We start from the raw sequence: 25405 nt of genomic DNA, 5'->3' as shown, positions 1-25405 counted from the left end.
GTCCCTCACATGTATTTGCATAATGTCTCCATCTAGCTACCATTTGACATATTCTGGACACACAAACGCAAAGTGTACTTTGCCAGTCTCTCCCTTCCAGACTTCTGGTGGATGAATTTTCTCTAATCCACTTGGTACTGCTACTTTACTGCTTGGATCCTCTGCTTCAGTTCTGATCGACCTCCTCGCCTTCTGTGGCAGTTTAGGCTGGGTGGCCCCTGCCACTGCTACATGAGATACACCTCTGGTGTCCTGGGTGCCCACCCAATAGGAGTGGACACAGGAAATGGCGTATTTCTACCCATAAATCCTGCACCCTATAAAGCCATCTGCAGAGTCATTCTCTTCCTCTTTCTTCCCTCTCTGCCCCCATGGGAGATGCTCTCTCTTATCGGGTAATGCCGGGGGAGTATCCTCAAGGCCTCTTAGGGCTGTCTAGGCCTAATGCCAGGAGGAGAATGGAGGGGGGGCAGTCTCAGACCTGGCCAGCCTGAGACTTGCCTAGCAGTGGGAGGAAGGAAGGAAGAGCCCTGAGGGTTTGGGTAGACCCTCACGTGGAAGAAGGGAAAGATTGGGAAGCCTCTGGGTACTATGTAAGGGACTCTCTATGCTTTAGGATGTTCTTTGCCACTATGCTTTGTAGTTTTCTGTAGTTTCACCAATTGCTTTTCCATTTAAACTTTCCATCACTCTCCAATCCGTTTGTGTGAGTCTCATTCTTTTGTCCCTTTCGGGGCAAGAGATGTTCTGGCTGGCCTCAAACCAGCACACCTTCCTTTCCAGCTGAGTAACAAAACAAAAGCTTTGGAGAGGAGCTGCCTAGCAGCAAAAGTTTCAGACATGGAAACTGGAGGGAAGATATCGATCAGAGTCAAACCACTTTCAAAGTAATGGAAGGAATCGGAAAGTTTTTTCTCTCTTCTGCTAAAAGTGGTATTGACTCAATTCTGTCTTTATAACTGAAGCCAGTGAAGCCAGCTGTCTCCTTATTCTGGTCTTTCTTTCCTGCTTATTGGAAAGTGGAAGATGGACAGAGCAGAATTACATAGAATAACGTAGTTCCTAGTCTGGGACATGTGATCAGATCAGATTCCCTGTCTGTGATGCTTTTGTGGACCACTTCAGTTCTGCTCCCATTTCTGCTGCTGAGTGTGAGTCTGGGCTTAGACAAGCTGCTCTGCTGGTACGAAACTGCCGTAACACATCATCACAAGCTCACTAAACTCAGTGGAGTTATAACAAGCTTGCAGCAAAGGATTTGTCATTTAGCTGTGTTCTCTGCCCTGGATAGGCACATGTTGGCACAAGCATACTGACAGGAATGGATTTGTTTCAGGGCTCATGCCCTTCCTCCATGAGGTAGAAGGCAAGGGCTCATTGTCCTTTCTAGCTTTAGGATCAACACTGGGCATTCAAATAGTCCTCTCTATATTAACAGAAAACCTGCCCTTGCATTCAGCAGAAGAAACCCAAATCACAAAAGTTCTGGACACCCTAAAAATATTCCTTCATCCTTTGGGGCAGAATTCTTGTGTAATAGTGACAGCAGTACCCAAACAGGGAAGAGTTAAGTAGCACAGATGAACCTAAAGGTAACTGGAAATCCCCCAAAGTCACTGGAGCCAGTAACCTTGCAGGTGTTAGAAATATACACACTACTATACTTCATACTGTTTAACCTCTTTCCATTTAGACATCAGGTTGCTGTTGCTAGGTACTTTTGAGTGAAGTTATTACATTAGCATTTTAGGAACTGCTATGGCACTAATAGGTGCTTTTAAACAAAAAGTTATACTTCAATTGATACATCATCTTGAACTTATTATTTGTATTTCAATCAGTGTAATTTCCACAAGGAGAATTTTTTTGTTTATGTGATTTAATACAGTTGAAATTACATGGAACATTTTCCCACAGACTTAATGGCAGTATCATACTGTGAGAAATCAAGAGAGGGATGTAACTGTAGGTCTGCTAAAAAAACAATACTGCATTTTAATCTCTTTCCCCCCCCTATTCATTATCATGTGTTATAACGTTGAAGCTAAAACATATCCAGTAAGAGTATTTTTCAGATGCTAAAAATGCTACACATCCAAAGCATAAAAAAATCCCAGCGAGCACTGTTAGGAGAGAAAAAAAAATTTCATTTGCTAAAGAATTCAAAAAGTAATCTTCTAATTCCATAACCAAGACATTACATAGTAGCACAGCAGATATGATGCATTCTTACCACATACAGTTCTAAGGCAGATTTATTTCAGTAGTTCAGTAACTGTAAAAGTGCTGTGTTAAACATTTCACATTTCATCATCTGGACAATTTTATGAGGTGATGGCGTGAATCTACATCCATCAAAGATCTTATTCCACAAAGAAAAGTTAATTTTTCAGAAAACTAGTGTGCTCTCCTTGGCTGTGTGATTCTGACTAAAGGCAAAAAGGGATTGTTTTGGGTTCACATGTATGAACAGACTGACAAAAGCAGTATTTCTTGAGCAAGGGCTTCAGTGACTGAATAGCAGCAGTCCACAGCAAAAGAGCTCTTTAATAACTGAACTGTAATAGCCTACTTCTATAAAATGTGAAAAAACCCCCTCACTTTGCATAGAAATAACAATTCTATGAAAATTAATGTGAAGTCCTCTTTGAGAGTAAACAAAACAGTATGACCCATATAGTAGAGAGCAGACAGGAATTTAAGCAAGCAAACAGGAATTTTAAAGCATATATTCATTATATATATTTTAAATACCCACATTTAACATTGGCATCTATGCCTTTTCTTTTTTGAGAGGTGTCAAGCAAGCTTGATCCTAGAGCTTATCCTGCAATAACAGTGGTTTGCATATATCTGTGAAATGGATTTTTAGCACACAAGTACTGATACAGAACAAACCTCCAACTGCATCAAAAATCCGAAGCGCAAAGCATGTTATAAAGGTGAACTGAACTCAGCTCCACTGAATCTATCAACTTCTGTAGCAATGAGCAGCTCACAGAGGCAACTGACACAGGCATTATGTTCCCTGCTTCCAGTCTTTCTAATAAACATCCACTCAGGGACACTTGGCAATTCATCACCAAATATAAATCTTACCCTAGCATCTACTTCTGTTTCACACTAACGAAGTAAACCCAGCAGAAGCAAATGAGGCTTTTTTACTTTGAATTCTATTTTAACTTCCAGCCTTTTCATTTCACAGCTTTTATACCTGATGCTCTCTACAGCCAGATCAGACACCACACCTACAAAGAGCACAAACTGCAAGTGATCACTTTACCTTCTGAAAAATCAATCAGTCCCAGCAAATGAAGCAGCTTCAGAGATGCAAATATAATCACAACAATACCCACTGTTTGCAGTCCCTCTGACTCCCACTCGAGAGTCAACATTCTTCCAACAGGTAAATCATTCCAGTCTTCACACCACTTCTCAGTCAGAGGGAAATGAGAGGATTTTACCAGGAGTTTGCTTTGAAGAAAGTTGCAGTGGAGTGAAGCAGCACTGTACTGAGCTGTGGCAATTCACCAGCCACTCCAGCTGAGACAAACCATCAGATAAAGCCCTGCATCTCATGCTTCCCTAAGCATTTCATTTCATCAGTAGCGAGTCCTCTTGGAAGGCTGAGGTGGACCAGGAAGCCCTGGGTATGACATTGTATCCAGCAAGCAGCCTTACTTCAGAGCTGCTGGAGGAACATCTGTGTCAGAGCTGGAGACTTAGCTGTGTCAGAGCCAAGAAGAAAGGCTCCCTGGAAACTTGCACTAGGGAGCATGCTGCTATCAGCACTCTGCACTCCAGTGCCTCCAGACCCAGGCTTTATGATTCTCCCCCAGCTTCGCAGCCCTTCCTCAGCTTCTCTCAGCACAATTTCTGTGAAGTTTGACAAATGACAGTTTGCTGAAGACAGACAGCAGTTTTCAGGTATGCTAAATGCTGCACGTCAGAAAACTGCTGCCCTCTGCATTAGAAGTAATAACGTTCAGAGAAACACTGTCCCTTTCTCCAGCATCACCAGAATCTAATTAGAATCTTCAGTGGAAATGAGAATGGAAATTACAGAAATACACATCATACCACCAGTGCCTCCAGCTAGCAAAACACAGTGCTGTCAAGGAGACACGCACTGCCCAAACCCCCATTCTGTAGCCAGGAAGAATTTATTACTTATTGATTGAGAAAAAACAAAACAACAACAACAACAAAAAACCCACAGTGCTTTTTCTGTCTAAGGACATGAACCCAGAGGTGCTGAACCCCAAACTCTGATATATATGAACAGGAATTAGGAATTTTCCACAGCTCCTGCAAAGACCTTGCCCAGGCTATGCATCAGGGGAAAAAGAAATGAGGTTTATGATCCCAGCTGATTTATTGGATAGTCCTTATGAAACTAATTGTCCTGTGTTTATTAACATGATTATCAAGAGGATATCCAGTGTGAAGAATAGGCTCTGAAGACTATTTGTGCAGTGCATGCACAAATATTATAAGGTTAAAGCCAAGTATTATAAGGTTAAACCTAAATGCTTATTCATGTGTCCATCCTAATAACTTAATCAAATCCTGTCTACTGGTGTAGGAGGCACTAGGGCAACGTGAAGGGAAATCTCAGAAAAAATAATTTTAGGCACCCTTATTACTGAAGCAATACATATGATCAAACAGCAGCAACAACAAAAAGTCTCATCAATTATGTCTGGTATCAAGCACTCATCTCAGGTTTGCTAACATTAGAAATAACTTTTACTAACTTTTGAGAAGCTCAGAAGCTTTTATTTTTGTTCAGAAACCCATTATAATTTTGAATCAGCATAATAAATTGTAATGTTAATTATCTATTGTTCAAGGACTATCAGACATAGAAAGAAAAATATAATCTCCAATTTACTATCAGCTTTTTTCTTTTTTTTTTTTTTCTTGGAAGGCTGTTAAATTACAGTAACTAACCAGAGTCACAGATTTTTCTGTATGGGCAGGAGTCTCAAATCTGCATGCTTTGGATCACTCAAAAAGTCAGGTGTGTACAAGCAGCAGCAGATGATTGTAACACATAGGATGCTATGAATGGAACCATTAACATATAAACTGTTTGGAAATCCTAAAAATAGCTAAATAATATTTCTGTGATTACAGTATTATATATAAACTTTCCCTGTAATTTGATATGATTACACAATTCTTCCAAAATGATCTGATATTATCATACCTGTTTGATATAAACTGGTAACCTAGTTCAGTTCCAGTTAAACTCTTAGTGTTTACCTATAACCTGTCACTGTAGTTAGCACTGTCAGCTGAAGTGTTTGGTTTCTTTCTTTCACTTGCTTTAATTTTAATAAAGATAAATATTTTATTTTTATTTTTACTTTGAAGATTTCACTGTAATTTATAAACTCTCCCTCTTTTCAATTTCTTGTGACTTCTGTGCATAAGAGTAGTACACAGTAGTAGCCTACCTGATCCCAAATACATTGAAGTGTCTTATGCTTTTTCCACTATATTTTTAACATCTGCTTGTAATAAGTCTTCTCAGGCTTTTCTCAGAAAGAAATCTCTCCATACTTACAATGATTTTCATTTCTCTTCTATGTAGACATTATGGATTTGCTGTTGTCTAATGCAGAATGGGGCTGATGAAAGTTGAACAGCTTTCAAGGCAAGGATCTTTTGTTATTCATTAATTGACTTGAATTATACTGTTTCCTAAGTGATGAAATCTGCTCAGTGTTGCAACTAATCTATAAGGGGAGGGAAAAAAAAAGTCTTAATTGGCTATCAGTAATAGTTCATTAGACCCTATTTGATATTTTCCCCCAACGCAGATGAAAACGGAAACTGCTGATGAGTTAGAAATAGAAAGAAAATTTGGAAGTATTAATTAGCTGTCCTTCTTTTTGCACTCTCTTTTCCAGAGGGAAATGTCTGCCAGCCAAAAGAGAAACTGTCAAACACAGAAAAGGTACCTATGTACAGGTCAGATCAGCTGCTAATCTTCAGCTTCTTCTTCATGCCAGATCTGAGTTTATTAGGAAACTCATCTGACAGATAATGAAATTAGTCCTCCCCCTCCTATCAGCCAGTAAGAAACCTCTTCATAAGCAATAATCTACAGTTTTCTACACAGAAAAGTTTCTGTCTTAGTCCTGCAGAAGAAAAAACTATGTCCACTAAAAAGTATTTGGAGGATCAGAATTAATTTACACATATCCTGTAGATAATCTCAGGATAAAAGAATTTGTGGTTGGTTTTTTTTTTTTGTTTGTTTGTTTGTTTTAATGCAACAGAACATTGTGTGGTTTTTATTAAATGCTTACCAAAATGAGACTGCTGCATGGAATCACTTTGGTCATGACACCAGTGCTGCAGCTTTTGAAGACTTGCAGAGTACTAATCCAAAACTGCAGGGAAATGTTTGCTAGTTTGAAGAGCTAGGTAGAGTGTAATTACCCAAGATTAAACTTGTCAGGCTTCATATATAATCTTTAATTACTGTAAGTGAATATGGGTTGAGAAAGCAAGAAAGAAAAATAAAAAAATCAACACCTGTATAGGCAAGATAAGATTCACTGCTAACACTTGCAATCAAGGCAGAAAACATAACAACCAAGCTTCTGAAGGTTTGGTCTCAGAAGTAAATGACACTAAATAATACTGGAGGTGCAGCTGTGTGATAATGAAAAGTTCATTTCCTTATTGCAGTTTTCTGGTTCTATGCATGGTGTGGAATTTTATTACTTTTTTTTTTCCCCTCTTCATTTTCACCTTCTGACTCTCACTTGCTCCGATGAAGTCTTTGTTCTTGCTTTGATCTAAATCAAAGGACTGCTGCCATTACTGATCTGAAAACAAGAATTGAAAAGAATCCCACAAGACAACCATTATCAACACCCCCCCATATGACATAGCAGCTACAGGTGGATTCCTTTCTCTGTAAAATTAATTGATATAGCATGCTAGACAATTATGTTTGAAATAGGTAGTGTGCAAGTGGATGGTAAATTAAATGGCATGGCCATGGGACGAACAGGAGCATTTTCATTTATTAAGCTATTGCTTTTCTAAACAAGGTTAAATTACAGTAGTAATAGTAACTAATCCAATTCTGGTTTGCTTTACTGCAAAGCTTGTTTGAGAAATGAAATTATCTATTATGTGACTATGTCTTGAGCCTACAGACCTCTTTTTCTTTTTATATTACATTATACTTGATCTGCCACTCAAGCTTGCAAGCATAAATGCAGGTCTGAATAGGAGAAATGCAGGATGATGGAACTCTGGGGACCAGTCAAACCCAACTACTTTGGTAGCCATGGTACACCTATGGTATCTTAACCAAACCATCAGAGAGCCACCAGTAAAAGTAAACTTGGTCCCAAGAAGCTTGCTGAAGCTTGGCTTTAAAATTAAGTGATGGTTCTCTGGCCATTGAACTACTTGAATGGGAGTTCAGAGAGAATTTTGAAGAAAGCTCAAGCCCGAGGCATGCCTCACCTGTACATCTTTAATTCCCACCCCTTCTACTGAAGTATTGCCTGTGCAAATCTTTGACCTCCCTTCCTCTGACTAACACTACACTTGAGACACACTTTTCCTGCTTATCACAAACCACCTTTTTTCCTGCATGATCATCCTCCTCTGCATTCTTTTTGCATTTGGAAAGAACACAGTAACAGCAGTGTCTGTCCTGCCAGTTCTCTTCTTTCACTCTTATTGTTCTAATTATATATTAAAGTAGTAAGACACCATTATCAATTATTTTATCCATGCAAACTCTTGGGAAGGCTAGAGAACAAGCTGGTAGAAATGATGGGACAGAATACTCCATATTCAGTCATTTTCTGCTGGCCAAAGTATGAATCTATCCACTTACACTTGCCCATACATCTAGGAAGCTCTGGTTCTATAGCCTGTACAACTCAATAACCTCAGAGGAGCTGCTACAAGTCAGGATCAGGTGTTTTCTGCTGTGATAAACAAGAAAACAAATGAATTATGTGTGCTAATAATAAAAGCTGATATTCTAGTAACTGAGAGGAATATTCACCATCCAAAGCCCTGAACCAACCATTTATCAGTCTGAAATTCTCAACCTATCCCATGCAACACTTCTTTTTCAAAGCTGGTGCATCTGGCTTTGTGTGGCTCAATGTAAGGTCTACTGTAGGTCAACTAAAGAAAAAAAAAGAAGTATTATTAAACGTGATCATAAGAACATTGCTACTGTGCAAGCACTTGTGCTGCACCTGCCTTTCCCTGATATAAAATTACCCAAGTATATTAAATGTTCTACTGCTCTCCTTAGTTTTTGGCAAGGTGAAGCACTGTATTTTTCCTTAGCAACAGGAAAGTATTATAAATGAAAGCTGAAGTGCATGACACATTAGCACATTTGATGTCCTAGTTAAAAGAGGAGTGTATCAGCCCTATAAAGATGAGGTACAAAAAATTAACTCACATTACATGGCTGCAGTACACTCAAGAAAAATAACTAAAAAACCTCTGTAATCTTGATCCTTTCCCTTAGGTGTGTATCACAAGATCTGGACTATGTCTGTCTGTGGAGACAGACTGAGAGACTTGGGGCTGTTCAGACTGGAGAGGAGAAGGCTCCAAGGAGCCTTCTTGGCCTACTGTGGCCTTCCAGTATCTTAAGGGAGCTTCAGGAAAGCTGGTGAGGGACTTTCTAGGATGTCAGGTAGTGATAGGACTGGTGGAAATGGAACAAAACTGGAAGTGGCTAGATTCAGATTGGATGTTAGGAAGAAGTTCTAGGCTGGGGAGTCTACTTCCTTGGAGATATTCAAAAGCAAGGACATTGTAAAGGACATTATAATGTCTATCTGGACACACTGCTGGGCAACTAGTTCTAGGCAACCCTGCTTGAGCAGGGATGTGGGGCCAGATGTTCTCCAGAGGTCACTGCCACCTCAACAGTTCTATGTTTCTCTGACTTAGATCCCTTTCAATGACATTTTTTTGAACATCCTTTCCTAGGTAGAAGATTTTTCAGGAGATTTAGTTTCTCATATTGTAAAAATTGATTCATTCTTAGTGGCAATAATTTTAGGGGTAAATATGATTCCAAGTACACTCATAATTAAACCTTTCAGGACCATATCTCTTGTTTCTGGACACTGAAACAGCATTTTTCCAATGTAGGGCCTGAAATGCACCCAGAGCAAATGGTTTGCTGCTGAGAAATGTCAGGAGTAGCAACAAAGGAAAATGAACAAGGTTACAGCAATATAAGTGTATGTATTCCCCACACTGGAAAGAAATAGAACTTCCCCTCCTCCCTTCCCCCCCATTCAGAGCTTTCACTCCATTGGCAAACTCAGAGGCTTCTAAAGCCTTCTAATTCCCCCATCAAAAATGTGTTAGGCAGAGTACTAAGAGTTCAGGAAATTTAAAGGGTTTGTGAGCTGGACTCACTCTCCCAGGAGAATAAAAATAATGGTGAAGGGGTTGGAAGTAACAGCATAACTTGATGTTTTTCAGCTCCTAAGGCAGTTATTTTCTTGGCTTACAGCCCTATCCCAGTGTAGGAACCTACACTGATATTTGAGGATTCATACAACACAATGAAAAATTTTCTGCTCCAGCAACTCTGCTGTTCTATCACTGTGCAAAGCAACTGTATAAAACCAAGCTCTGAAGGGAGCAATAAGCTTACAATGCCTTATCACTAAGTAAGTAAAAGGAAGGTTATGGCTCTTCCCTGAGGAAGCATTAAATGTCTAACTAGCAGCAGCATCACGAGGTTCCTGTAGATGCTGAAATGAGGGAAGCAACAAAATACAGAAGCATGCTATCTTGAACATTCAACAAAACTTAGACACCACTTGTGATTGTCTTAGGCCACTGCAGGGATCAAATCTTCACCTTCAGCAGCTTTGTAGGGTTTACCACAGCCTCTCTACTCTCCATACTTACAGCTTAGATAAAGCAGATATTCCATTATGCACATGGGGTTTGTGGTCATGAGAGATACATTTCCATGTACCTCTTGACATTCATAGCACCATACCCAAATTCTGTAAGTGAGATACTTGCAACTTTTCCTCCTATTAAACCAACATGATTTTGAGCTGGTTGGACTTTTAAGCCACTTTAAAGCCATCTTCAACCATTTTAAAGACTATTTTTGCTGTCATTAATACTTCAGGAATCATTTCCACCCAATAATCATCAGTGCACTAGGCTATGAATTTTAATTTCTCTGATCTTCTTAGAAGCCATTTCCCTAGCTTTCCAATCATGCTGCTCTTTTCTGAACTCACTTTAATTAGGCAGAACAGTTATATGGAAAAAAAAAAACCAAAAACCAAACCCCACAACAAACAGCCTAGTTTTTGGGTAGAGTTCAAACAGTCACAAGCAAGATTGTATGATGAGACTGCCAGCCATAGCCTTAGCATTTCACTAACATCCTCCTCTCATTAAAATAATATTGAATATTTAATAACATTTTGTCTTGTTTATCCCTCAGAAGCAAATAAATTTCCCCCGTCCCAGCATTAAACGTCCACATATGCCCTTAGCTTTCAGGAACTTGCATTTCAGTCAAGGAATCCCCAGTGTGTGCCCAGACTTCAGCCCATTCCCTTGCTGCAACTGATGTGCGTTTTGGCAACGTTTGTTTTTCGACTTAAAGACCTTTCTTTGCTCATATTGGCAGTCACACATGCAGTCTTTCACTGAAGCAACTTGGTGGTACGCTGGAGAATAACTAGTCTGTTCCAAGGCTGCCTGAAGAGGTCTGACAGTTGGTTGCTGTCCCTAGCATGTTACCCCTCTGCACTTGCTTTGCTGCTTATCTCATACCGTGTGAGGTTTCACAGATTGTCAGACCTCCCCACCACACACCCAAGAAAAAAAAAAATTTGACAAAACAAAAAAAAAAAACAAAAAAAAAAAAAATAGTGGAGCCTTCGTCTTCAAAATACTTCACAGACCTTGCTCATGTCAGTTTTAGGTACTGTAGCCCAAGACAAGAAATCCTGTGAAGGTTCAGGAGGACAAAAGCCAGATTCTAACAATGAAAGAGCAGGCAAACAGGGAAACAAACCCTTGGTGGGTTTTAACTGACACAGCCAGCACAGAGATATTGCAAACCAAAGCCAAAATTCACTGTGATAGCAGATATATGCAAGGAAAAGCAGCAGGCAAGCAGCAACAGCACTCCTTACTGCGTGGGATTCAACAAGATACACACAGCCCATGTGCTCACAAGGAAACACAGCTCCATCCAATTGTATCTTTTTAAAATGTGTTTATGATTGATCTCAATTTATATTTCTTCACATAAGCATACAGGATATGTTTATAGAACTAGTACTTCTGGAAGCTTTTCCTTACATCTTCTGATTGGGATCCTGGCTGCAGGAATAAGTTTAGATTACACAGTGTTCAGCCAGCTGGGAAATTCTCTTGGTGAAGCCCAGTATATCTTGTTTCCTTATGCATTCCACTGTCTAGCATACTAAAAGAGAGAGGTGTGATACCTGCTCTGAGTCACAAGCTACAGAACACAGCCACAGCCTCGCTCTTGCACTCCCTCACTGGCAGAAGGCTGTTTCCTTTCACTCTTAATTGCTTGGGGGGGAAAGGGAATGCAACTGCAGAAAAAGCCAAGCAATACTTGCTTGCTTATTTGTTGAACTGAGGCTCCCATTTAGCAGAGTGAAGGAATTTCTCATTCCCAAAGAAGTTTGTCAGTGGTATTAATGAGTTAAGAACCATAAAGATTTTTAGCATAGCTGGAGGGGAAAAAAAAAAAAAAGGGCACAGAAATAAATTATTTGACCAAATACAATAATTTCTCCCTATTCCAAACCCCAGTACGTATTAGATTATTTGGAAAGACATTCTCTATGGATCATGAAGTTTAAGAAACATGTATCTATTGCTTAAAAGTTTAATTTCCAAAAAAGAAAAAAAAATCCAAGATATGATCTCTTTTTCAAGGTACTTCTTAAACTGGATGTCTCTGAGGAAGGTGGAATAAAACGATGAGCTGACACAAAACTAAGGTGGTTTTATAATCTTTGGGAACACATCTCAGTGAACAGCAAGTTTCCAGAAAGCCTGACATAAAAAAAGGGACGGCATAGGCCCAACTACTTCAACCTTCCTGCTTGTTTTAATCTCCAGTGAAAATAAAATGGACCTACTCTAGGTGTGGAGGAATGGCATTCTGCTTACTTTTGCATTTCCAAGCTTTCTGGTGGCTACATCAGTGTGATCTGTGCTGACAGCAGTAAGGTTGAGTAGAAGTTCTCAGTATTTGATAGGAATGGCAATTTTATCCCACTTGTGAGAAGAGGAAAAGGATGATGATGGACACCCTCTGGTAGTCAGCTGCAGCCCTATCCACTGCATTAAGGATAGGTTCAACTAGCTGTGCAGTACAGCTTTCCTGAAGCAAAAAGCAAAAAAAAGCAGGCACCACTCTGCACTACAGGGAATAAACGTCCAGTGCTTCAAGGGAATCTGCAACATTTTGAAATACATCAAGAGCTGTTCTGCAAAGAATAAAGAGACTGAAAAATGAATAGCTGCATGTTGCTCTATGAAGCAATTGCTGGCCAGTGACCCCAGTGATTGGGTACAGTCTCCTCTCTTTTAGTTCAAAGCTGACTCACACACTGAGTGAGTCTAAGCTTTCACCTTGTATCATTACTTTAATTCTGTGCAGTGACCTATCAACTGCCCAGCAGTAAAAGAAATGTTGAAAATAATTTCTCAGTCAGAACCATGGCCTGATGCACACAAAGACACACAGCAGTAAGAGAACAATCAAGGCTAAGAAAAGCTTTTCCAGTTCATGTGCTGGTGGTTTGGGGTTTGTCTGGGTTTTTTTTTTGGTGACATTCTAAAAATCCTTGCCTTCTGTCCAGTCCAGAACTCCTGGGTGACCGGGATACCCTGCTTCAGCCCACTGAGTGTTCAATGTGACTCACTCACTCCAGATAGCACCAGTTGCATGATGTGGGAACCTTCCCTTTAAACATCCAGTTCAACACTGGCAATCAGGATGTCAGAAAGGGCTGTGATTCACTACCAATTACTTCCAAGGCAACTCAAAGCCCTTTGTATGCTGCCGGTATCTCTCTCATTGGAGTGTAGGAGGCTTCCAATCCTCTGTATTCTTAATTCCAAAATCCTAGTGGTTGAACTCGGGACTGCCCTTGTATCTATTGTCAGGGGCTCCATCTAGAGCAGTTTGCCCAGCTGCAGTGTAAAGCACATTTTTTACACCTTGACCTGCCCAAACTGGCCCAAGAGCCATGGCATGAACAATCTCCTGCCTGATTTGTTCAAAGGGCTCTTGCAGCTCCAGGCTCCATTAAAAATGGTTCTTTTTCTGAGTCACTCCATATTGAAGGCTCACAATTTAACTGTAGTCTGAGGTATGCATTCACCAGAAAAGATATCAGAGTATCTACCCCACCCCAGGAGCTCAGCTGCCTGTGCTCAAGGCCAGCTCCTGGGGGAGCAGGAGCTGCTGTAGGAGCTCCAAGTGGCCACAAAGCTGTCTGAGAAAGACCTGGCAGAATCACAATTGCACTTGAGAGCTGCATTTGCCTGGAGGCTGTTGCTCTTACTTCCAAGGCTACATTGCAGTCATTCTGCTAAGTTAAAAAAAAAAAAAACAACCAACCAACCAACCAAAAACATCTTCTATATCAGCAGACTGCTGATAAATTTAATAGGATGGTCAAGGAAAAGGCCTTAAAGCTTAAATGTACAAGTAAAATATGCCATGATATTTGAGAAGAGAAGTCTAAGGATTATTAACCAACAACTATGCTTATAGGGTGAACACAAAACCCTTGTGCATCCCTGGCAATCTGTTTGTACACACTGCTGCAGGCAGAAGTTTATATTTTTTGGTTTTGGAATGCTAGCCAATTGCAGAATAAAAACCAAAGATGATTTATATTGTGATTGCACTGAAATATCTCAGGAACTTAGGTCCATGAAATATTGCACCACTTCCACCAACCTGACATCTTTTATCTGCTGTTTTTATTTTCCTTGAGAACTAAGAGCAGCCTTTCTCACACAGCTGTAATCATTCTAGCTGTGCCTCCAGCACTGTATAGAAAAAGTGGCTATCTACATCTGTTAAATCTCTTTATTTCCACCCCCAAGTTCCAAACTAATTTATAATGAATAGCAACTACCAATCTGCTTCTAAATTTAATGGAAGAGGCAACTTCATTGTACTTGCTGATCAGCTGCTTCTTCCTTCCACCACCACTGTATTTTTATCTGTTGGCAGACCATGATCCCCCCAATTAAAGCCTTTTTCTGCTAACAGATAAAAACACTTTGGTTTCCAATTCTGCACTGCTGTGGACACATCAGACCCACTAGATACCACTGCTGACATACCAACAGTTCTGCTTGTGCTTTGTTTAATTCTGTAGTTCAGTTAGTTGCTTAGCAAAGACAAACCAATTATGCTTTACAGAAGTGGACTGAAGGAAAAGAAAAAACAACAGAAGTGAGTTAGAAAACCAGATTCAAGTAGTTAAGCTGCATAAATCTCTGGAGGATTAGCTTGAACAAAGAAGACCGTGCAACTTTACCACATTTGGTGATCCTACCTTTATTTTTACAAAGGCTGGTGATGCTCACCCTTCTGGAATTACTAGGTATGACTGAAGCATACCCCTCCCCCTTCCAATTGCCACTGCTCCTTTCTCAGTAGCTGCAGTGATGGACAGTTGATTAAAATCTTAAAGTAGAAAAAAAAAATTAAAATTAAAATAGAGAGTCCTTGCTTCTAAGTTACCAGAATTACTAAGTTCCTGCTCCAGAGAACTAATCCTCCAAGCCCCCAAATCTAACACTTAATCAGTCTAATTGAACTCCAGGTGTGACCATATATAGAGTTAGTGAATCAACAAAGTTTACTTGCAGTGTAAATGAAGGGGCAAAGAAGCCCTTGGTGAAATTCAGTATCCCCCAGAGCCTTTCCCTTGTAATACGCTACCATTTTTTTCTGAATAAATTCTGACTCCAGAACTCACTCCTCTGCCAGTGAGGACAAGTATTGACCCTCCTAGAACATGAAGTCTGTTTTCTTTCTTAAGGTGTGTTTGCAAAAAGGAAGAATCAATCTGCCTAAAAAGACAGACAAAAGTTAGCTTCTCAGCCATATTTTATCTGTCAGCGCTTTGGATTGTGTCCACACATCTGTACGGAGGAGACAGGAATACAGAGCCTGAATTATTCCTATATGAAATAGAAGGCAGTAAGGTTTTTTCTTTGCTGAGAAGCTGGAATATCTTTAATGAAGTAACAGAATTCTAAGCAGCTTTACCCTAATCTAGTTTATTTCTAATTAATGAAGCAAAGTAAGAGAAACTGAAGTGTGGTTTTACATCCTACTCTAAACATGTTAATTTCTACTACAGTAATGTCACAGTATTATGCCATTGCCATTTCATATATTCTGCTAGGTAAGTACTGCAACTGCACACTAGTTTTGATCAGTATTGCCACCTGCTAATAAGGAAAGCTACTCTTGTATGCAGCAAGCTGTTGTGCTGAATAGCAGTGCTAAGAATGGTATTTCTGCTAATGATCACCAAGATAACTGATAGGAGAAAGATTCTCTATTTTTCCCCCTCTTTTGTTCTTGCATCCAAAGGAGCATAATGAGGTTATAGTCAATGGATCCTTTGAGGCTGTGCTGTTTCAACTGTTAAATACAAATTAGGAAATACTAGCTTCAGATTTACAAGTGCATTGCTAATATTTGGGGAGAGTGAGCCAGGCAGTCAGTAAAACATGACTGAAGACAGGTAGTCAGAAAACACAAACAGATAAAGAAAAGGAAAAATGAGCTCATAGGAAGGAAAAAGGAAAACAGCAGCAGGAGGAGTAATCATCTGGTGTGACGTGGGCATTACACACTTTTGTTTAAATAGCATAAAAAAGTTCATTATTTCTCGTTCAGTATAACAATTGAAATAAAGCCAATAAACAACACTATATAAATGAGCCAAGAGCAATGCACAGTTGAAGAAGAAAACAACAGCTAGCATGTTCACAATGAGAAAACTTCTGCAGCTCTCCTGAATGTGAAGAATGGCACTGAGTGATGTGTGAAGTCAAAGTAATTTGTACTGGTATAACTGAAATCCAGGCTGACATCCCAGTTATTATCCATAAAAATGAGTAAGTATTTTGGAATAGGCTCCTCCTAATAATCTAGCCAACCTATTCTCTCAAAGGTTCCAAGAGAACGTGAAATATAATCCGAAATATATGAAGAAAACACATATATATTTTTTAAGGTCTCCTTTGGTGATACATTGTAATTTTGGATTTTTTTTTTTTTTTGTTCAGATTTAAATACCAAGGCAACAGCGTTTTATTGATGCTCTTCTCTCCTTCTTGGGATGGTTCAATTTTTCCAGGTCATTCACTGTTCTACTGAAACAGAAATTGCTTTTCCTTTTAACAGAAGCACTGGGAAATGAGGATCTGGACATGGACAGTTTTACCCTCCCAATAATTGCTTTCTTGATGGGACACTGACTTCTTACTGGCCTTCCCAGTAGAGAAAAAAATACTTAAATTCAGCAAGTTATTTCTGATTGCATTACTTGTTAATACTGATATCGTTTCTGCCTTTGATTCAAGTGAAGTTGGATTCAACTTTATACTAATGAAAAGTCCCTGACTTCCAACCAACATTCTTGCAGAAGTCTGGGCACAGCTGCTGATAGATACAAAAGCACATTCAAAAGACAATTGTCTAATCAGCTGGAATTTTGAGTCATTAAGATTTAATTTCCAAGCACATTCAGTGTGCATCCTGGCATGTTTTATTAGGCTATTATTTCTTCTCTCTAAAGTAGTTATTTAAGCACAGATTTCAGCATGATCAATATAGTGGGAAAGACTACTTGCTGTAATGAATTGGGGGCTTTTTTTCCAACTCATCCATGCATTCCAGCAAGCATACTGTGAAACTGCCTTAAAATTTCAGCAGGCACTTAACTGAACAAATACAGAATGGAAACTCGAGCACAGCGTTGTGGAGGAAAAATCCTGCCCTGACCACCCCCTGTACAAATACTGAACTGACTTGGAACTGTGCAAAGTTTCAAATATCCTTTTCCATTTCTCTAGATTCTTACTACTATAATTGCAGTGCACATTCAAACATTATTAATTCACATGCAGGAGAGTGCAGTAACCCCAGCTGTTTTAACAGCAGCATTTCCTTTCACACACAGTTGCAGGCTTTCCTGCTGCTGCATTAGAGTTATGATTTTCATAAATAATAATACACTTTTTAAAAGCTTTTCCCCCCTGTCTTGTACAGTAGGAAAAGCAGTTTACATTATTAAAAATATATTTATTAATATTTCTTATTAGTTCTAATCATTCCCATTGTAACATTCTATCCAAATATCAGTGGATGTCCCTGAGAACAGTAATGACAGGCATTAATAAATTATGTTTGAAAACGTTTTGCAGCTGTTTAGCTCCATTTCATCACTACATTCCTTTGTTACAAGAGGGTTGATTATATCTTACAGTAAACTGATGTTCACCTTCATAAACCTTTCCACCCCCATCACAGACATATCCTGCCTGTGTGGATCATCCCTCCTGTGCTAAGCTTCCTGCTGGGTAACAGAGGCAGAGAAGCAAGGTTTCTGTTCTTGGCGCTGTTTTGAAAGAAAGTAGTGCATGTTTCACACGCTGTTCTTCAGAACAATCGGAGTGTTCAAACATGGCTTTTTCTTCAAAGGCTGTTCCACAGCTCTCATCATGAACATCTCACTCAGAGCCTCACGACTCATCTGCTTGGCTTCCTCAAAACTGCAGAGGGCACCAAGATATGTTTTGGATGATAAAAATTTCATTAAAGGAGACGAGACAGAAAAGAGCAAAAAGTTATTTTAACTTGAAGTGCAAAAACGTATGAGCAATCCAACTCTGAGAACATTTGCTTCCTTATTCCATTTTTCAGGGTATCTCAAAGAAAATCTTCAACGTGGATGAATTCCTGGCTCCAGAGACATCAGCAACAACTTTGCTATTGTTTCAACTACAGTCATGTTTTCAGCTGCTCCAAAGACTGTGCCCATCAACACAGTCTGTTACAAAAACAAACCAACTTGTTTGGTGGTTTTTCATTGCGTGCTTACATGGGCTGTGTAGAGTAGCTTGTGATTATCAGTTGATGTCTAATTCATTTAAATACTATGAATTTGTAATCCAGTTTGTATCTCCAGACAGGGACAAACCTGTAGTAAGTGACAATTATAGTATCATCTACATTAATACCTTCCAACATGGTATTAATGATTTAAATGATGATGCAGAAGTGCATAAACTGACTCTTAAATGATTTTTTAGCTATTAAAGTGTGGATCACTTGCTAATGTTCCATTTAAAGAATACAAATTGTACTATTATTAATGAGCTACATTATTTGTTAGTCTTATTTCATAACTAAACCTTATTTTCACCATGCAGTTTTGCTATGCATGCTGAGGAATGCATCTTAAAATTCAGATTTTCATGTCACATTAGAACATATTCCTCCTGGTGCACTGCATAATTTATATGGTTTGTAAAAACAGTTATAAAGAGAAATTATTTGTCTGACCAGAGAACATCTATAAAAGATGTGGTGAAATCTTAGTAGCAAGAAATACAATATTCATGAAACAGCCAGAACTGGTAGAGAGAACTGTCAGATTTGTAAAGAACTTGAAACTCTATTTTCCCCCACTGGAGGAAGAGAAGAAAAAAAAAAAAAAAAACCACATGCAGGTAACTCTGTTCTGCTCTACATAGCTGGTCTCTAATCAGCTCAGCCACATTCTGTGTTCTGATGGTGCATCTTTGGCTAATATTGCACAACAGTTACGATGGCTGTCATCATTTAAAGCAGTAAGTCTTAGTTAGATCAAAAAGACAAATCTTTATTTTTGCCAAAGAAAATATTTCTGAAATGCTGTCAAGAATCTCTTGCAACCCAGTAGCACTCTTCCAATGTTACCTTAGCCAACATGCATTTAATTTCATGCCAGTCTTCTGCTGATGGGTGATTGGAAAAGATAACTTGCTGCTGGGGAGAGCTGCAGGTAGAGCACTGCAGCTTTGTCACGCAGGTTGGTAACAAACCAACAACATTTTAGCCAGTGATAGAGAAAGCTGCACAGAAATCCAAATGGATTACCACACAGTGGGGTGGATCAGACTAAAACCAGGAACAATGTTAAGAAATTGCAAATGATGGGCTAGTTTTGTCACAACTGATTTGACACCGTTCGAAAAGAGCCAGCTTTGGGGGCTGCGAACCATCTGACCTTTAGCATAACAAGGTGTTAATGATAACAATAAATCTCTCTTGATCTTTATGACATACCAGGAGACTCACAAATCCATGTCAAAACCCTAGGCTGTCTTGTCAGTGAACCTCAATAACAAGTAAGGTACTAAAAAAAAAAAAAAAAAAAAAGTAATCCTCATAAATCCACTTTTGAGATTCGCCGTGATAAAAAGGCAGCCAGGATCCAATTACTTCTAATATATTAGCAAAATAATTAGGAAGTCAATTATGAGAACTGTCTGGCAGGAAAAAGCTATGTACTGGGGAAGAATTATCCAGACACAAGCAAAAGTTAAAGGATTGCTTCCATAACTTAAAATGTAGGTAGCTGCCTTTGGTAAGTATATTACAGTGAGACTTCAAAGAACAATGCTTGGCTTTACCAAAATCACTTTTCTCTTCAATAATCATTTCAAGAGAACATGGTCTCAAGGCAATAAAAAAGCAACACCAGTAGAACAATGGCTGCCAACCTTTCCTGTGGAGCAGCTCTGTCTTTTCATCATTGTTAGATTAACTTTTTCTTTTCAAATTAACAATATGACATGCACAAAGAAACAAGTGACTTGTTTGAGCCAGGTGGCTTTTCTTTAGTTCCATTAATTACGACATTTGTACATGACAGACAACCACTTAAGGTCAGCTTCATCTAAAATCATTCACTGTTACTACATATCCTCTTCACTTTGGAAAACCTGCCTAAAGCAGGAAAGCTACAAGATTAAATGGAAAATATCCAAATATTTGGGGAAAGTATTTCTTCTAAGAGGCAACTGGTCAAAAGAAAATGAAGAGATCATCAGAACAGGACTCCTGGCTTCTCCATCAGGAAGGATTTCTCAGGGAGATAAATACCACTTTTATACTGTTAAATCCCCCAGTGTCAAAAGACTCAAAGCTACTTACACAAAGATTGATTTTAACTTTCACAGAAATACTGCACTAAGTGTAAGCACTGTTCATTCAATGATCCTTTTAATGGACTGATGAAACTCTTCCTTAAAACTTTGGAAATGTTTTTTTTCCCTTCTTCCTGCTCTTATTGGAAAACTCTTGGAGCTTCATCAATTTGCAGCCTAAGCTGACTCACAGTTTAACCTATTACTTGTGCCAGTTTAATAATTTATCTTAGATACAGATTTTAACTCCCTCTTCATCGTATCTCACTCCTGCTTTCTGTTATGCTGTGCTAAATGAGTCAGCTTCTTTCATCTTCCTCCCCTATAAGAGAGGTTCTCGAGCTGCCTGGTTGTCTGAGTACATTTATTACACCTCTGCACTCTGAATTCATCTCTCAACCTCTAACCTGATCAGCAGTGTCATAAACTAAAAAGAGCTGTTACAGGCTCTGATCCCTGGACATAACAGGCTGTGTCGGTGTGAGCTGAAATTCCCCCCCCCCCCCCGACAATAACCAGGCTAGCTCAGTCTGGAAGCAAATGAAAAGCTGTATTTACAAGCAGAGTCTAAAATCTACAATGAAATGCAATGAATATATACAAATACACAAAATTCACAACACTTACAAATATATACAATCAACAGAAAAAGCACAACCGATCTCCCTTTGCTTCCCCCCAAGGGGACCCTCCCAAAGGGGCCTCTCTCTCTCCCAGGAGCTTCCCCCCCAGACCCCCCTGGACAGAGAAGCAGAGTTAGTTAAGCAGAAAGTTGTTAACTTAGCTGCCAAGGTCAGTGTGTGTTATCTTCAGCCAGAAGAGAAGAAGAAACAGCAGCCAGACAGCCCAGCAACTGCCCCCACTGCCGAATGCAGAATGTGCAGAGTGCCTACTTTGTTTTGGGTAATAGTTCTTAAACATTTCTATCTATCCAATGGAAGTGTTTAGAACAATCGTTATTTTGCTTTCTTACACCCAATAGTGACTTATTTACATTCTTTCACTTTCTCTGTTCTGAACTTTGCAAGGAAAAATTAAAAAGACAGTTTCAAACCACCACAGTCCACCCCTTCTAAACAATTCCATTGGCTGCTACTACCATTTATCTAATCTAAAATAATATCTACAACAATAGGTGAATAAAGACCATAGTCCATTCCGGCTATCTCAGATGTAGATGATTCAAAAGAGTCAAATCACAGGAAAAACAGCAAACAGCTTGTTTCCTCACAGATGGAGCGAAGGAAGGAACAGGGACTCTCAGGTGACTCAGGGCTCTCAGGGTTCGTGCACCGTAGATTTCATGGACTTTCCTCTTGGGCGCGATGCTGTATCTGCGCAACACTCTGAATTTAACCTCTCTCAGCCAAAGTTAGATTTCTTTGTGGAATACACTGAATTTCACCATTTTCTTGCATCACCAGTCAAGATCAGGATCAGGATCAGAGTTTGTGTCCACCTGGGAAACTCTTCCAGCTAGATCTGCCTGATGGTTGTGTTGTTGTTCCTCAGTAGCTTTGCTCTTAGGAATGTGAGCATCGATGTGTCTCACTTTCACTGGGATTCTCTCAATGCGAGCAGCAATGTCTTGCCACAGATCTGCAGCCCAGATTGGCTTTCCTTTTCTCTGCCAGCCATTCTTCTTCCAGTCTTTCAGCCAACCCCACAAGGCATTGGCTACCATCCACGAGTTGGTGTAGAGATAAAGCTTTGGCCATCTCTCACGTTCAGCTATGTTAAGAGCTAGCTGGACAGCTTTTACCTCTGCGAATTGACTGGATTCTCCTTCTCCATCTCTCGCTTCTGCAACTCTGCACGTTGGACTCCACACTGCAGATTTCCATCTCCGCTTGTTTCCAACAAGACGACAGGAACCGTCTGTGAACAAAGCATATCTCTTTTCATCATCAGACAGATCACTGTAAGGAGGAGCTTCCTCAGCACGAGTTACTCTCTCCTCTGGAGGTTTAGCACAGCTTGTGCCTTCTGGCCAGTTTGTGATCACCTCCACCAAACCAGGCCTTTCGAGATTTCCCATTCGAGCTCTCTGTGTTATCAGAGCCATCCACTTAGACCAGGTAGCATCTGTTGCATGATGTGGTGAAGAACCTTTGCCTTTGAACATCCAATTCAGAACTGGCAATCTAGGAGCTAGAAGAAGTTGTGACTCAGTTCCAATCACTTCAGAAGCAGCTTTCACTCCTTCATAAGCAGCTAAAATCTCTTTCTCTGTTGGAGTGTAGTTTGCCTCTGAGCCTCTGTAGCCACGACCCCAGAAACCAAGAGGACGTCCTCGTGTCTCCCCTGGAGCTCTTTGCCATAAGCACCAGGTTGGACCATTGTCACTCGCGGCTGTGTACAGAATGTTCTTAATGTCTGGACCAGCTCGGACAGGTCCCAGACCCATCGCTTGGACTACCTCTCGCTTGATCTGGTCAAAGGCTGCTTGTTGCTCAGGACCCCATTGGAAACTGTTTCTCTTTCGAGTCACATCATAGAGAGGTTTCACAATCTGACTGTATCCAGGAATGTGCAGTCTCCAAAATCCCACTATGCCTAAGAAACGCAGAGTTTCTTTCTTGTTGGTGGGATTTGCCATGGTGGAGACTCTGTTTATCACATCCATTGGGATGTGACGGCGACCATCTTGCCACCGCACTCCCAGAAACTGGATTTCTCTGGCAGGTCCTTTCACCTTGTCTCGCTTGATAGCCAAACCAGCTTGCAAGAGAATGTCAAGGATTTTGTTACCTTTCTCGAAGACTTCTTCAGCAGTCTCACCCCAGACGATGATGTCATCGATGAACTGAATGTGTTCTGGAGCTCCACCTTTCTCCAAAGCATCATGGATCACTGCATGGCAGATGGTTGAACTGTGAATCCACCCCTGGGGCAAACGATTGAATGTGTACTGAATGCCTCTCCAGGTGAAAGCAAACTGAGGCCTGCATTCCTCTGCTATGGGAATAGAGAAGAAAGCATTAGCAATGTCTATGGTAGCATACCATTTGGCCTGCTTGGATTCCAGCTCATATTGGAGTTCCATCATGTCTGGTACAGCTGCACTCATGGGTGGAGTTACTTCATTCAAGGCACGGAAATCAACTGTCAGACGCCACTCTCCATTCTGCTTTCTCACAGGCCAGACTGGACTGTTGAAAGGTGAATGAGTTTTGCTGATGACCTTCTGACTCTCCAGCTGACGAATCAAGTTTTGAATGGGCACCAAAGAGTCACGGTTGGTTCTGTATTGTCTGTGATGCACAGTTTGAGAAGCAACCGGCAGCTTTACATCCTCTATCTCATGTTGTCCCACAACTGCAGATTCATCTGAAAGCTCAGGTCTAATGGACAACTTCAATTTCCCTCCATCAATTTCTACAGTTGCTATTCCAAAAGCCCATTTGTAACCCTTAGGGTCTTTAAAACGCCCTTCTCTCAGAAAATCAATTCCCAAAATACAAGGTGCATTAGGACCGGTTACAATAGTATGTTTCTTCCACTGCTTCCCAGTTAAACTTATATCAACTTCTATCTTAAACAATTCTTGAGATCCACCAGTGACTCCCTGAATAGTTATAGATTCTCCCCCTTGATAATTTGATGGTATTATGGTGCACTGAGCTCCTGTGTCAACCAAGGCCCTGTACTTCTGAAATTTTGAAGTGCCAGGCCACTGGATGTACACATCCCAATAGATTCTGTTATCTCCATTATCCCTTACCTCCCCCTGGCGGAAGGCAGGGCACCCCTAATGGTGGGGATTACCTCCACATGTACAGCTGGCACAACGTCCAGCATCAGAATTAGGATCACTGTTGGAGCTATCAGAGTTGTTCTGGGAAACTGAGGAAGCGACAGCTACCCTCCTGGTATTGCTACCTCGGGATCTGCCCCTCTGCAGCTCCCGTAACCTCTTGAAAAGATCAGAAGTTGGTTGACCATCCCATCTGTTCATGTTCTCACCAAACTGATCACGCAGAGTTATCCAGATACTGCCACGTGATTGCCTCTGCTGTCTGTTTTGGTTTGACCTATTCTGGAATGGCCTTCTTGGAGCACGTCTGTTCCTAACAGCTGAAACTTGTATCCATCTGGAGGAAGAGGAATCAGAATCATCCCCCTTCATCAAGTTGGATATGGAGGTTTTAAGTTCCTCCTTCAGCTCTTTCATGTAATTCTCCATCTTTCCAGACAGAGCCTCAATGGCTGAAACCAAAGAAGTACGTGCGAGACTATCCTCCAATTGCCTCATTTGGTCAGTGAAATGGCCAACAGTAGGAGGCGCTCCACCATAATTTCAAACCATCACACAGGCCAAATATCCTGACAGTCACAGCCCCAGATCTCGAGGAGCAGGAGTTCTGTCCATCAGCCTTAAAAAGTCCACAGGAATACTAATCCTTCAAAGCTTTCCTCACCCCTTAACTCAGCCACTGGAAGAGCTCAGCCTCTGAGGGCATCAGGCATGGGACTTGCATGGCCCAGGAATGGAAGAGAAGCTGCAGTACCACACACAAGCCCACATGCTGGGGCACACATTGGGCACCAGAGCCTCCTTGGCTCAGGGTAGCAGAGGAGCAGCCATGCTCCATGTGCCAGCACTTGCTGCTGTGTGGCCAGCCACACCATGGCCACATGGCTGTGCTGCCATGCACTTTACCTCAATTTGACTACTGTGTAAAATAAGCATAATCAATATAATACATGTAATTGGAGTGCCTAATAATGCTGTATTCCTGAATCTAGGGTGAAGCCCATCTCTCTTGTGTCTCTATTGCTGCAGCTTAAGGTACTCAGTCAAACCCTGCCTATACTCAAGGCAAAGTAAAGATGGCTATTTTAGGTCATCAACGACACTGACATGAATTTTTAAGATGACTGGTTGGTGTTTATCTTCCTTTCTGGGCTTAAAAAAATAAATCAAAATTCAAAGTAAACAATCTCTCTCAAAATCTACTAGGCCAGAGAAAAAAGAATGTGAGCATGAATTCATGGCACTAAGTTGCTAAAATACCATATGCTGTTCTGGACTGGATGTGAAACTGGCTTCTGTCCTGGCATGTGAACAATGCTAATTTGGAGGGCGGGGGGGGGGGAATAAATGAAAAAGTCAGACCACGTT

The 25405-nt window shown here is 40.4% G+C and overlaps 1 protein-coding gene across 3 annotated transcripts in view; it reads right to left on the bottom strand.

Moving 5' to 3' along the window:
• Positions 1 to 25405, bottom strand: part of KCNIP4 (potassium voltage-gated channel interacting protein 4) — a 213815-nt gene that overhangs the window by 58829 nt on the left and 129581 nt on the right. For 2 of the 3 annotated variants that reach the window (XM_054391394.1, XM_054391395.1), the window contains exon 1: positions 3284 to 3395. The exons of the other annotated variant lie outside the window; for it this stretch is intronic. In XM_054391394.1, the coding sequence (XP_054247369.1) occupies positions 3284 to 3395 (112 nt within the window). Of the gene's footprint in view, positions 1 to 3283; positions 3396 to 25405 lie in introns of those variants that run through there. 3 annotated transcript variants of the gene reach the window in all.

The sequence above is a fragment of the Indicator indicator genome, chromosome 23, assembly GCF_027791375.1.
Source record: "Indicator indicator isolate 239-I01 chromosome 23, UM_Iind_1.1, whole genome shotgun sequence".
Classification (NCBI taxonomy): domain Eukaryota; kingdom Metazoa; phylum Chordata; class Aves; order Piciformes; family Indicatoridae; genus Indicator; species Indicator indicator.
This window is presented reverse-complemented; position numbering and strand designations above follow the sequence as displayed.